Below are 15,665 nucleotides of genomic sequence, written 5' to 3'. Positions count from 1 at the left end.
GGCATATCAACACCTTAGATAAAACAGATATATCGTTCACTCGTCACTCCCAGGCTTCTTTTTTGCACATCGAAAATTATCTGTTACCCAAACATTCCCCACAATGTAATCCGCTCATAAAGACAAGTGTTGTTCACTTGAAGAACCTCATCGGAACAACCAATAACACAAATCAGTGACAAGAGAATCAATCGGACATCCTGCATATATCAGTGATGTCAGTCATATCTGCATTTAGAACATGGCTTTTACAGACACTTATGTTTTAAAATGTAGGGGTTTTAATTATTATTCCTATTACTATTACAACTACTACTACTACCACTATGATGATGATGATGATGCAGGTATGGTGAAGCAGGTTTGTTACTGACAGTTCCCAATTAGAGAAAAAAGAATGCACAAATAGACACACCTCCTCCTCTTATATAGTGTGCATTCCAGTGATATTTTGTAATTTCCCACCTATTCAATGAGATGATGACACTAAATTGATTTCAAGAAAATGAAGGTATTCCTCGAACATCTGTATTTATGAAGACAAGTCACACAGTTTGTTCCTAATGCAAAGAAAAGGGGTCAAAGTAGCATCAGAAAATAACAGGGCACAGAGAAGAGAGAAAGTCATTTGAAGAAAGCTGTAAGAGGCATCTGAGAGGTAAATGGATTAAGTGGGAATTCTGGGATTCAAATGTGGCTGCAATCCCAAACATACCTTCATCCTTCCATGCACTTTTCCCAGGGTCCAATGACCCACTTATGTATTAAACATGAAATAAGAGAATTTACAACACGTTCTCATAGCCAGCTAAAAATATTTAACCAGGAGGATGGAGAATATAATCACTTTATAGCTCCAAGTAGCAGCAGAAGGGATTTGCCAAATGGCAGGGAAGTTTTACTGGAGCTATGATCCATACCAAGCTACCATGTAGTATCACTGAGAATTTGTTAACAACTTCTTTCTGCATACTTCCCATCCTTGCCACACTCTACAAACAAGCCTAAAGCCCTGCAGTTCTCTAACATGTTCAGGTAAAATGCCATGTGCTCTTTCCCCTTTGGAAAGGTAAAACATTTTAAGGTGGGATGGAGCTGATTAAGTGTTAGGGGTAGGTTAGTGGGGAAAGCAAAGTCGGGAACGACTTTCCCCAAATAAATAGTAACTCTGATGACCTTCAGTCTGCAGAAACTTCAAATCCCACATCCACATCATTGGTCAGGGAATTCTTGTTCATTATGCAGTGAAATTCCCTGTGCACAACCAGACAGATGATTAGATAAAAACATGACACGTGTAGAAACTTGATTTTTTTTTTTTTTTTTGGAGGGGAGGGGTGTCTGGTGCTTAAAGCCATTGAGCCCTAGGTGTTTCTAGTTTTTGGAAGAAAAATTCATAAAAAAGATTAGCTATTAAAATAATCCCCTCCCCCCAAATAACCATTTGGCACACATCTTAATTCTACATCATCCAACTGAAAGAAAATCTTCATCTTTATTGATTTTTTAAGTTAAAACTAATTGTTTCAGGATAATAAAAAAGGGGAGGTCTCTCTAAATTCTCCTTTCCAAAGCACTGTTCCTCCCTGAAATTAGGAATTAAATTCTTAAAAGTAATTTTATGTGAACCTGTGGAGACTCAACTCTCAGGTAGCTAACTGGCACCATTCTGTGGGAAGTATTCCTTAGCAAAATTTAAAGCTCTTATCTGGACAGGTTCAAGGTAGCAGTCAGATTGCTCTTTCTAATTCCCATTCCAGAGAGGAGTCCCAGATGCTATCTAGACAGTTCCATCCAACTTCCAGCTTTTACCTCACTCACACCTTCACCTGCCCGCCCAACTGCCCTCAATTGACTGTGCAGTAAAATACTTTTTAAAAATAGACTCTTCAAAGAAAGAGCCCAGATGTTTGCTTAAAACAACCAGTAAATTTTTTCACACTAGTTTTTTCCATTAGTTTTTCACAAAGATTGTATTAGCTACTTTTCTGTTTGTCCCCAAAGGTCAGGGATAACAATTTCTAAAGGCAAGGGATTGTGATCAAGTGTAAAAGAAAAATCTGAGAGGGAAAGCAGAAAAGAGAGCTGAGCTCAGGCCCCACATCCCAAAATCATGTCTCTTTCCCTCATCCATTCAACAAACATTAATACTTATGTGCTAAGTATTATACCAGATCCAAAGGATAAAAAGATGGCTAACATGGTCCCTGTCCCTGAGGTTTTTCATAGTGTAGCAAGGGTGGCAGACCAGCAAACGAAGGCAGTGACACACATCACAAGAGGTGTTTAGAGAGAGGATTCTGGTACCTGTAAAGGGGGTGCAATTAAATCTACTTGGAAATAGCTGTGGGAGCAAAATGGGGAAACTTAGAGAAACAGTGCCATTTGAAATGAGCCCTGAAGGATGACAAGATGTTCTTCCTAATAAAGAGTATTTCTAGTAGTGGAAGAAGCATATACAAAGAGAGACAGAGAGAGGGAGAGAGAGAGAGAGAAGGCTAGAATATGAAGCAACTGGCAGCTGCATTCCAAATATTACCCTCAGACATGTTTTTTTGGCTTATACTTAATTAGGAAATTCCATATAAAACTGGACTCTCCAGATTCTTTTATTAAAAAAAAATAGAAGATCTGGCAATAATATTCCCACATTCTCGTATGGAAAAATTGTTCCTTTTAGGACATGTTTTCTCCAGTTTTGCTCTTTACTCATATTTTACCAGCCTGGCTCCTTCCATGACTGAGTACATGGTGAACAATGATGAAAAATCAATGGAGAAAGGGTAAAAGTAGGCTAGTTATGAAGGCTCTGGAATCCTGCCTGAAAAGCTTTCTGAAAAGCATATCTTTAACTCGGTGTTGCTATGACTATGCCCTCATGGAACTGGTCATCCACAAGCTGGGTTTTCCTTGTAAGTCTTTTTTAAACATTGGGACTGGTTGCCACTCATCTACATTGATGTACTAGGAAAAAATATGTTATTTATTCTAATTGCAACTACCTGCTCTGGAAGACAATTTCTGTTAAGTAGAAAACTCTCCATTCTATTGAGACGTAAGAGTTTTGGATTTACAAGTTTGGGAGAAGAATTCAAAGTTCCGAAGGCTCTCCAAGAGGAAGGAAGTATATGGGGAAACGGGGGGAAGACACCAAGAAAGGAGCCAATGAGATCATGAAACTTAGGTGCAGATGGGCCAAAGGATCCATGAGGAAGTCTCAGTGGCAGGATTTTAGGAACAGGGATGGTAAACGTATGGCTTTAGATTGTTTTCTGCTTGGTGAACTTACGGCACCACCACCTCCACCATGTCCCCCCCACCCACAGACTCCTCATTTTCAGTAAAGTCAACCTCAAAATGGTTTATGTGACCTTGAGGATTCAAATACCCAGAAACTCACAGAAATATTCAGATGATGCTTAGATTTCTTTAGCTAGATGTTAGATGGAGCATGGAGTTGTGTGCTTCATCTAGAGCTCATAAAACAAGAAAGCCCTACCCAATATTAAGTTTATACTGGAACTTAATAACTGAGGAAATAATATTTAAAAGAAAATTTGCTTATTAAATTATTTTATGACTCATCTTAATATCTGATAATAATGTATTCTTTTTCTGTAAGGAGCAACATGACTCCCAGGAGCTCTGACACCTGAACACATGTGATGAGCATGAAGCAAGAGACTTTCTGAGGCTCTCCACGTCCCTAATTGGGAAATGATCCATGGAACTCAACCTAGGAGGAACCAGAGGGTACTTCCTCCAAGCCTCCCCCTGCCTTGTGGGGAGGTAGTGCCCTTGTAGGCAAAGGCCGTGGCAAGCTCTATACTAGCTTGCCTGACTGCCCTGTTAATGAGCACAGCTCTACCTGCAATGGAACTGAATTGCAAGGTCTCACCAGCTGGTGAAACAGCTTTGGTCTATAATTCACCTCCTGGCTCCTGGTTCTTATGTCTGATGAATGAAAATCCCCAAGCTTCTCATTCTGAATGGTGCCTGTAGTAAAGCTTGGGTCTCACAGTAAATCATCAACTCATAATCCTGCCTTCAGCTGGAATTAAATGTGCCCCTCAGATTTCCCAGTCTGGAGACTCTTGCCAAGACAACAAAGGAAGCATCTGCTCAGCTTCGTATTTGACCAAAATGACCACTGGGACACATGTGAACCAAACCTTATGAAGCTGACAACCTAATTGGGGTAGGGGTGGGGAGAAGACAATAATCCAATAAAGCAAAGAACTGTATCTTATACCTAGAATCAGCACAAGAAATATTTACTGAATTGATTAATTAATCCAAGAAGATAAAACAATGCACCTTCGAGACACAGAAATTACATTGACTTTTGCAACCATCAGTGCTAGAAGACAATAAGATGCTATTTACCAGCGTTCAGGGAAAAAATCTAAAATTTATTATCCAAGAATCCTACACTCCACCAATTTCTTGTTCCTATGTGAAGATGCAAAAAAAAATCATATTCAAATATGCAAAATTACAAGAGAATAGTATCTATACACCTTTCCTGGATAAAGAAGAAGAGACTTTTCTAAGACGTTTACCAAAACACTGAAAGATGAGCCAAACACAACAAAAGAAAATAATAAGAGTTAATAGTGCTTACTATATGCTAGGCACTCTCCTGGGTGCTTATAGTAGTTCATTTAAATCTTTTTGTGAAAATCAGTGAAGTTACTACTATTATTATTCCCCATTTCCAGTGAGGAAGATGAGACGTAGAGAAGTTCACTTTCCTGCTCAAAACTGTACAGCCAACAAGAGGTGGCACCAGAATTTGAACCCAGGCATTCTGGCTCCAAATTTCACACTCTTAGCCTTTATACTATACTGCTTTTTTTTTTTTTTAACATCTTTTTTGGAGTATAATTGCTTTACAATGGTGTGTTAGTTTCTGCTTTATAACAAAGTGAATCAGTTATACATATACATATGCTCCCATATCTCTTCCCTCTTGTGTCTCCCTCCCTCCCACCTTCCATACCCCACCCCTCTAGGTGGTCACAAACCACCTAGCTGATCTCCCTGTGCTATGCGGCTGCTTCCCACTAGCTAGCTATTTTACGTTTGGTAGTGTATATATGTCCATACCACTCTCTCACTTTGTCCCAGCTTACCCTTCCCCCTCCCCATATCCTCAAGTCCATGCTTTAGTAGGTCTGCGTCTTTATTCCCATCTAGCCCCTAGGTTCTTCATGACATTTTTTGTTGTTGTTTTTTTTTCTTAGATTCCATATATATGTGTTAGCATATGGTATTTGTTTTTCTCTTTCTGACTTACTTCACTCTGTATGACAGACTCTAGGCCCATCTACCTCACTACAAATAACTCAATTTCATTTCTTTTTATGGCTGAGTAATATTCCATTGTATATATGTGCCACATCTTCTTTATCCATTCATCTGTTGATGGACACTTAGGTTGCTTCCATGTCCTGGCTATTGTAAATAGAGCTGCAATGAAAATTTTGGTACATGACTCTTTTTGAATTATGGTTTTCTCAGGGTATATGCCCAGTAGTGGGACTGCAGTCCAAAAATGGGCAGAAGACCTAAATAGACATTTCTCCAAAGAAGATATACAGATTGCCAACAAACACATGAAAGAATGCTCAACATCATTATCATTAGAGAAATGAAAATCAAAACTACAATGAGATATCATCTCACACCAGTCAGAATGGCCATCATCAAAAAATCTAGAAACAATAAATGCTGGAGAGGGTGTGAGGAAAAGGGAACACTCTTGTACTGTTGGTGGGAATGTAAATTGATACAGCCATTATGGAGAACAGTATGGAGGTTCCTTAAAAAAACTATACTGCTTTTAATAAACCTTTAAACATAATTACAAAAGTTAATTGATAAATTTAAATAATTACTTCACTTATTATTACAAAACTAACACTAAAAAAACAGTTTTTGTTTCAAATAATACAATGCAGAACCCGAGAAATAATAAATGATGATTAAAATGCAGAGAATACATCTTTAAAGCAAAAATACTAAACTCATTGCCTATAAAGCAGAATCAAAATTAATTGTTTTGATTTTGATATGATGATTAGATATATAGGCTTAAGAATGTTCTTTAAAAAGAGCTTTAATGTAACCACTGATAAAATATTTAAAAGAATGTTTAGCTTTGAGTCAAATCAAACTTCCATGGAAGGCATCTAAAAATGTTAGATAGCTGGCAGGGCAGGAACCTCAGGGCAGCAGAAGTAGCCCCTTGGCCCAAGACACCTGGAACACCAGCCTGTCCTGCCTGTTCCCTTCCCTGGCCTCTAGTGAAGTAGAAAAGACTCATAAAAACAAATCACTTGGAGTTCTGGTCAAAGATGGTGATATAGGAGGCTACTGAACTCCCTTCCTCCCATGGACATACCAAATGTACAGGTACATGTGGAGCAATTCCCTCTAAGATAAATCCATAAACTAGCTGAGCAACACCTACACATCGGGCAAATGAGAAAATACCCACATCAAAACACATCAGGCAAATGAGAAAATACCCACATCAAAAGCTGAGGGCTTCCCTGGTGGTGCAGTGGTTGAGAGTCCGCCTGCCGATGCAGGGGACACGGGTTTGTGCCCCAGTCTGGGAGGATCCCGCATGCCGTGGAGCGGCTGGGCCCGTGGGCCATGGCCGCTGGGCCTGCGCGTCTGGAGCCTGTGCTCTGCAACGGGAGAGGCCGCAGCGGTGAGAGGCCCGCGTACCACAAAAAAAAAAAAAAAAAAAAAAAAAACTGGGGCTGACCATCATCCTCCCTGGAGACCAGGGAATCCAGAAGATGCCTCCTCCACTTTCTGCTCTAGCCCACCACAGATCACCAGTATCTTCCTGGAAGGAGCTTGAACTCACACCTGTGCTCCAGTTTTTGCAGCTGCCATCCAAGAGATGGGCCCCTGGATCTTCTGCCTCTGATAGCCAACAGGGCTTGCATTTAAGAATCCCACAGGATGGTAGAAAACAAAGAAGCAGTTCTTAACAGATACAGAATCACCCCCCACACACACAGCTATACACCCAAGCCAAGTACAGAGGGCACAGGCAAAACTGAACATCTCCCGGTTTCTCTCTGGAATGTGCTCAACTTCATACTTCCCAGATGCTACCTGAGGGCCCAGCTGCCAATCAACCTGCATGTAGGTGCTGACTGCCAACCTCCCCCTTAGGACACTGACAGGTCTTGGCACACCCTCAACTACTGGGAGGAACCAAGAACAAAGAAGGTGGCTTGGACACTCACAAAGCTTTGAGAGACAGCTAAGCGCTCAGGCCAGGCTGATTGACAAGCTTCATCTCCTACATGAGATCATTCTTTCAAGACTGGGAGAGGGCATATAATCAGAGAAAATCATAATTCAAAAAGACACAGGCACCCCAATGTTCACTGCAACACTATTTACAATAGCCAGGTCATGGAAGCAACCTAAATGCCCAGCGACAGACGAATGGATAAAGAAGATGTGGTACATATGTACAATGGAATGTTATTCAGCCATAAAAAGGAACGAAATTGGGTCATTTGTAGAGATGTGGATGGACCTAGAGACTGTCATACAGAGTGAAGTAAGTCAGAAAGAGAAAAACAAGTATCGTATATTAACGCATATATGTGGAACCTAGAAAAATGTACAGATGAACCAGTTTGCAGGGCAGAAACAGAGACAGAGATGTAGAGAACAAACGTATGGACACCAAGGGGAGAAGCAGGGCGTGGGTGGTGGTGGGATGAATTGGGAGATTGGGATTGACATGTATACACCAATATGTATAAAATAAATAACTAAAAAGAACCTGCTATATAAAAATAAATAAATAAAAGCAAACAAAAAGACTGGGAGAGGTGGCTGCTTTACGTAATGCATAGTAACAAATACAGAAGAAAATGAAGAAACAGAGGAATATAAATAACAAGATAAAATTCCAGAAACAGACCTTAATGAAATAGAGATAAGTGGTTAACCTGATACAGAGTTCAAAATAATGGTCATTAAGATGCTCACTGAGGTCAGAAGAACAATACATGAACAAAGTGAGAATTTCATTGAAGAGAAAATATTTTTAAAGTACCAAACAGAGGGAATTCCCTGGTGATCTAGTGGTTAAGACTTCGCACTTTCAACTGCTGAGGGCCTGGATTGGATCCCTGGTCGGGGAAGTAGGATTCCCACAAGCCGCATAGCAAGGCCAAAAAAAAACCCAGTACCAAACAGAAATCACAGAGTTGAAGAATACAATAATCGAACTGAAAAATTCAATAGAGGGGTTCAACAACAGTTCAAGCTGAAGAAAGGATCAGGAAACTCAAAGACAGGACATTGAAATTCATCCACTCAGAAGAGAAAAAAAAAAAAAAAGAGTGAAGATAGCTTAAAGAATTTATGGGACCATAAATTTGATCAATATACACATTATAGGAACCCAGAAAGAAAAGAGAGAAAGGAGTAGAAAACTTATTCAGAAAAATAAACAGATATCTAGATCCAGAAATCTCAGAGTTCCAAATAATATGAATCCAAAGAGACCCACTCTGAGACACATTATAATTACATTGTTAAAAATTAAAGACAAGGAATCTCAAAAGCAGCAAAAGAAAAGCAACTTGTTATATGCAAGGGAACCCCTCATAAGACTATCAGAATATTTTTCAGCAGAAATTTTGCAAGCCAGAAGGGGAGTGGCATGATATATTCAAAGTGCTGAAAGGAAAAACTGCCAACCAAAAAATTCTAGCCAGCAAAGTTGTCCTATAGAATTGAAGGAGAGATAAAGAGTCTTCCAGACAAGTGAAAATGCTAGATAAAAGATGTAAGATGTTTATTCCTAGGTATTTTATTATTTTTGTTGCAATAGTAAATGGAAGTGTTTCCTTAATTTCTCTTTCAGATTTTTCATCATTAGTGTATAGGAATGCAGCATTAGAGATTTCTGTTCATTGATTTTGTATCCTGCTACTTTACCAAATTCATTGATTAGCTCTAGTAGTTTTCTGGTAGAGTATTTAGGATTCTCTACGTATACTATCATGTCATCTGCTACCTAAGGAGACAAAAGACTTGTATGCACAAAACTATAAGACACTGATGCAAGAAATTAAAGATTATACAAACAGATGGAGAGATATACCATGTTCTTGGATTGGAAGAATCAACATTGTGAAAATGACTATACTACCCAAAGCAATCTACAGATTCAATGCAATCCTGATCCAACTATCAATGGCATTTTTCACAGAACTAGAACAAAAATTTTCACAACCTGTATGGAAACACAAAAGACCCCGAATAGCCAAAGCAATCTTGAGAAAGAAAAATGGAGCTGGAGGAATCAGGCTCCCGGACTTCAGACTATACTACAAAGCTACAGTAATCAAGACAGTATGGTAGTGGCACAAAAACAGAAATATATATCAATGGACCAGGACAGAAAACCCAGAGGAAAATCCACATACATATGATCACATTTTTTTTTTTTTTGTGGTACGCAGGCCTTTCACTGTTGTGGCCTCTCCCGTTGCGGAGCACAGGCTCCGGACGCACAGGATCAGTGGCCATGGCTCATGGGCCCAGCCACTCCGTGGCATGCGGGATCCTCCCAGACTGGGGCACGAACCCACGTCCCCTGCACTGACCTATATACACCATCAAATGTAAAATAGCTAGCTAGTGGGAAGCAGCCACATAGCACAGGGAGATCAGCTCGGTGCTTTGTGACCACCTAGAGGGGTGGGATAAGGAGGATGGGAGGGAGACGCAAGAGGGAGGGGATATGGGGATATATGTATATGTATAGCTGGTTCACTTTGTTATACAGCAGCAACTAACACAACTTTGTAAAGCAATTATACTCCAATAAAGATGTTAAAAAACAAAAAGATGTAAGATGAAATACAAGAATATCTAGCTAACAAATTCTGGCTCAAGATAAATAGGAACAAAAGACAGCTATATCGAATGACATAGAAAGAAAATATAAAATTATAGAAATCATTCAACATAACAATTTTTTGTGGCAATAAATATAACGAGTTTAAATTCCCCCATCAAGAGTCACCACAAACTGAGTTTTTTAAAACACCCCCCCACCACCACCAAAGATGGGCTTAAAAATAGAAGAAGAATGGAAGTAGATATTTAGGGAAAACACAAATAAAAAGAAGTGCAATCCTTATGAGTCAAAATATTCAGTAACGACAAAACGTTAGCAAAATAAAATTAGAGATGAGGCATCTAATTCAGTCTTATTTGGGGAAACCGGTAAAGTTTCCCAACGAAAGTCATGATGTTTATTTTGTTTGCTCACCCACTACCTCAATTCGTTTTCCATCCTTCACTGTGCTCAGTGAGTGCCTCCATTAATTGAAGTTTAAATCAATTGCTTTCAAACCCTTTTCAAACTCTCTTCACAGGTGATACTGCTACCAATACACACACGCATGCTCATACAAATAACTGAAAAAAGTTTCACAAAACGATGCTTATCTTTACCATGTGTGAATCTCTCTGACAGATTCACACATGGTGCGCATGCTCTTACAAATAACTCTCGCGCGCATGCTCATACAAATAACTGAAAAAAGTTTCACAAAACGATGCTTATCTTTACCATGTGTGAATCTCTCTGACAGTTTCTAATATAATTTATCCTATTTCTTCTTTTTCCTTTTTTTCCTAAGATATCTAACATTATTAGGCACCAGGGAAATACAAATTAAAACTATGAGATACCACTATATACACCATTCATGTCTAGTAATAAAAAGAATGAAATCCTTATACACACAATCACATGGATAAATCTCAAACACATGTTAAGCAAAACAAGTCAGACACAAAAGGGTGATTCCATTTAAAAAAAATTCAAGAATAGGCAAAAGATAATCTACAGTTATAGAAATCAGTATCTTGGTAATGGTTGGAGAATGACTGGAAAGAAGCATGAGAAAACTTTCTGGGATGACGGAAATGTTCTCTATCATGATCTAGATGATGTTTGTATGTGTATATGTATTTGTCAAAATTTATCAGTCTGCATGATTAATATTTGTGCATTTGACTATACATAAATTATACATCAATAAAGGAATATTAGCATTTTTAAGAGGCTAAATAAGATTTAGCTATCAAAGAGAAAGTGGGGTAAAAAGACTCCAAGCACAGTGGCAGCACAGCAAAAGGCAAGATGAAATATAAGGCAAAGAATACCATGACCTACATCTGGAGAGGTAGAGGGCACGTGTACGCCACATTTGGAAGTTTGGACATTATTATATGTGCCATGGAAACCCTCCCGTGGAAGAATGACGTTAATAATATTGTCAGATTTGCATACATGACGTCAATCTTCTATCAATGTGAAAGATGTAGACAGGCACCAGGGAGGCCATCTGGGTGTCTTAAATATGTGTTTGTTGGAGGAGGTAAGGAGGGTGGGTTTGGGAAAGACTGGCTATTTACTGTAGCTGAAGCATGGGATACTTAGTGAGGAGGTAGAGATGTCTAGCTTAAAGAAGATGGGTCACAACTGTAGAGGCCTTATATGTCACAGGAAGGAGTTTGACATTATCCCAGCTGAATGAATGAGAGGAAACACGAAAATGAACAGTTACAGAGCACATACTGTGTACCAGACTGTTGCTAGTTACTTAGTGTGAATTCTCTTCATCTGCATGAGAGACCCAGGATGTAGATATCATCAGCCCACTTTACAGATGAAGAAACCAAGAGACTCAGAAAGAAAGAATGAATTTTCTAAGGCCACACAGCTAGTAACCATCACAACTATAATGCAAACCAAGGACTATCTAGATTTAAATATCTGCTCTTTCCAAAATACCTCACTGTCACCATAGTTTTGAAAAACATAAAAGCATATGACAATCCTAAAATGTAGATTTTCATCCAAATTGCATGCAGGAGTCAGGAGGACCAATATGAAGGTTACTGCAATGATCCAGGCGAGCAACAATGGTACTAAAGATGGTGAGATGTGATCCTGTTCTGAATATATTTTGTAGGTAGAGCTGAGAGGATTTGTGAATAAATTGGATATGGGGTGAAAGAAACAAGAACAATCAAGGATGGCTCCAAAAACTGGGGGCCTTAGCAACCAAAAGTTTGTACTGCATTAACTGAGATGGGAGAGATTGTGGGAGAAGTAGATTTGGGGGGACATCAGGTGCTCAGGTATTAAATCAACTAAGATGTCTGCTAGACTTCAAGTCTACCGGTCAATGCCAAACAAGCATGTGGACATAAGGAACTGACACTCCAGGGAGTTTTTGTTTAAATGTGTGTGTGTGTGTGTGTTTTCCTTTCATATAAATGGGATCACACTTCACATACTGTCTTAACAACACAGATTTGCTTATAGATACAAAATGAATGAATGAAGCAATCAATCAGTGTACACTTACAAAGAGAGATGTCTGGATAAAGTTTTAATAATAGGGATCTCTAAGTGGTAAGATGGTGTGTGGCATGTATTTTGGGTTCTTCACTGCATTTTTTGATTTTTTTACAGTGAACATTGGATTGTCCTTCCAAATACAGTAACACGATTTTCAAAGGATGTTAGAGGAAATTTATTTTACATATAATAAATCCCGAAAGTGAATATGTCCTCCAACACAGAAAGTATACAATAACTACACCTTAGCACTTGTCTTCTGTTTCACACAAAGAGCTAAAATGAGTATGTACTGACATGAGTTTTAAACATTATGAATAACTCAATTTCACGTCATTTTGATGGGACCAGATGCCCTTTTGTATATTGATGATACTAGCTGAGCTCGAGCCTGTCTGTGGAGTAGGAGTATATGTGTATTTTATATGTAAGCTTATATAAATATGTGTGTCTGCAATCTGTATTAGGACTTGGCAGGTGCCTTCCTCACCAGTGCTATAAGACTCCTTGCAAAAGAACCCTGCCTTTTAATGAGTTTACCATTAAAAAAAAATGGGACACTGCCTGGTTCCACAGTGTTAAATGAAAATAACATTCAGAGTTGAGTTAATCTGATTGCATAGGATCTATTTTCCCCCTTGCTGCAAATCAGAGCAGTTTTCAGCTAACAAGAATGGGTGCCCTACTTGAACGGGCAGGGGTACTGCTGCTAGTCAGAGCAGCATTTAGCATGGCATTGCCATCATTACATCCCCAGGTTCGAGGCAATGAAACTCCAGGAGCGGCAAAGTCAAATCAGTTCAATTGTCTGATTGTTCATACTCATAAAGTGGGGAAGCTGGCAGGGGTCCGGCATAAAACTTGGAGTTCTGCACTGGAGCTCCTTTAAGGTAATTCATTGCCCTCTGCAGTAGCTTAAATCAGAAGGGCCAGCACAGTCACAGTAAATGCAGTTCCCCACACTGCTTGAGAGCAATATCGCAGATAGCCGGCTGCTATGCCAGATGTCAAAGGTGCACTAAAAGCACTTGTTTTTGATCTACCCCATTCCCGAGAAGTACAATGGATGGGCCTTTAAGCACTGCCATAAAAAAAGATTGTGATTAATGAAGCAGCACAACTTAATAAACCAAGTTGACTCCCGCTTCCTTCTCCTAGGCATTTTCACTGTCCACAAAGCCGTTCTTTTACTTAGCAGCAGGGACATGTAAAATGTTAATCATCAATCTGTGGGCCATTAAAGAAGTTGCTTTCCCTTTCTCAACTTGAAAACCAAGGGGGAATGATAATAGGTTTGGTTAACAGAGCCATTCACATAATGGAGATATGTGGAGGAAAGCTTTGATAGAGTCAGCGTGGGAGCCTTGCGCACTAATCCATCCTGCTCTCTGGGACCAGGAGTTCAGAGCCTAGCTGAGGCTGGGAGGCTCAGGATGGAGACTGGGGGGAATGTCTTCATCTGGCTGGACCAACAGGAGGTTACTGCACCTGAGCGAGGCCCCAAATAAGATGAGAAGGCATGGACGCTTTCTGTGCCAGAAGAGCTGGACAAGGGCTGTAGGTATTGCCTGACCTTATCTGGTCTTTTTCCTCACAGAACAGAGGACCACAGCAGCCTTCCCAGGTAGGCAATGGCTGTGTTCCCTCCACCAGGTAAACTCTGGGTCATCCTCCGTGACCAACAGAACCGCCCCTTGCCCAGAAAGCAACAGAGTTTTCGGCGAATTCACCAAAACCCAATGAAATACTTTCTTTGCTGGAGTCAAAGGTATATCAGTCAGAGATACACAACTTAAAATTTTACCCATGGTTTAGGAATTGTTATGGCAGGGGCAGGAGTCAGAGACACAGGGATCGGGCACATGGTCCACAAATGTTTGATACAGTCAACCAGTTAATTTTGGCAGGAAAAAGAAAAACTACTGGAAGACGGTATCAGGACATTTTGAAATGTCCATGGTTAGGAAAGGTGATGCTAAAATTAGGAACAGTTCACTGCATCTCTTTTCACTCCTTTAGGGAAACTCTTGGTCTTGTCTTGCCTTGGTAAAGAAAGCTTAGACTGCAAGCATGAGGAGATGCCTCCAGCTCCTAGAGAGAGTGTGTGCCTGATGACCCCAATGAGAGGAGGGCCGAGAGCCCATGGCATTTTGAGAAACTCTATCTGGTCAGCAAAGTGCTATTTCCCTGCTAGAACCTTTACCTTTCAGATTGAGAAAACTTCCATCAGCTATATCACAGATAATAATGATATTATGGGTGATATGAAGTGAATCTGGAAGGTATGAACAGTTAGAGCCCTTCCCAAAAAACACTTAGAGCCAATTCTACTGACTGTAATCACTCGCTGAACTCTTAAGTTCCTGTGGGCAGTGTCTACATCACAGTCAGTGTTCTAAGGCCAAGCAGGTTACACTCAGTGGATGATTAATAAACGTCTGCTGAATTAATTAATTAACCCAGAATTGATTATGTTTAAAGCATTTCCTAACTTCCCCAGCCTGCATAATAAAACTCATTTGCTAAAATTACATGAAAAGCTTTTATCAAATTTACCCATTTTTCTCAGCTTTATCTCATGCTACCTCCTACTATATCCCAATATGTACCTAGTTTCCAGGTATCCCAATACCTAGAGACTAGCTATACAACTATTCACCATTCCCCAAACATCTCTCCCAGCTGCTGTTCCCTCCACCAGGTAAACTCTGTGTCATTCTCTGTGAAGCCTTCCCTTCCCTCTTGAGAAAGGGAGTCCCTCTTTCACTGGAATTCGAAAGCATTTTGCAAATGCCCCAAGTTTAGCTTCTGGTGCAGTGAGGTTGTTTTACATGTCTGCCTTCTCACAGACCTCTGAGTACCCACCTTCCTAATCATGGCAAACACTAGGCACTTAGTGAGTCTTAGTTAAGTCAATAAATCAATGACTGAACCAGTAAAGTAATGGAGCAGACACTGGGGATTTACCCCCAAATCACATGTTCTGTCTAGTCCACCTATGCTCTGTCAGCCATGGCTCTAGGGGACTGAGAAATGAACAGATCATAAATTTTCACAATAGTACTCTAAAAATGTCCTCAATTTTAAAATTTGATAAAGTGAAATGTTTCATGAAAATGTTTCAATTCCCCACCCACTGCCCTTCAAGAAATGGTCCAAGATGACTCTTAAAAATCATTTTCAAGTTTATGAATCCAAGCTTTAAAGTCAGAGCAATGCTTAAGTTCTT

The 15,665-nt window shown here is 39.8% G+C and overlaps 1 protein-coding gene across 1 annotated transcript in view; it reads left to right on the top strand.

Annotated features, from left to right (window-relative positions):
* Nucleotides 1-4,436, top strand: part of RORB (RAR related orphan receptor B) — a 196,566-nt gene extending 192,130 nt beyond the window's left edge. Inside the window, exon 10 of the mRNA XM_067744153.1 lies at nt 3,623-4,436. Coding sequence (XP_067600254.1) covers nt 3,623-3,649 — 27 coding nt within the window. The 3' untranslated portion in view covers nt 3,650-4,436. The remainder of the gene's footprint in view (nt 1-3,622) is intronic.
* The last annotated feature ends 11,229 nt before the right edge of the window (nt 4,437-15,665 follow it).

The sequence above is a fragment of the Pseudorca crassidens genome, chromosome 7, assembly GCF_039906515.1.
Source record: "Pseudorca crassidens isolate mPseCra1 chromosome 7, mPseCra1.hap1, whole genome shotgun sequence".
Lineage (NCBI taxonomy): Eukaryota > Metazoa > Chordata > Mammalia > Artiodactyla > Delphinidae > Pseudorca > Pseudorca crassidens.
The sequence above is the reverse complement of the archived record's forward strand: the minus strand, read 5'-3'. Positions and strand labels throughout refer to the sequence as shown.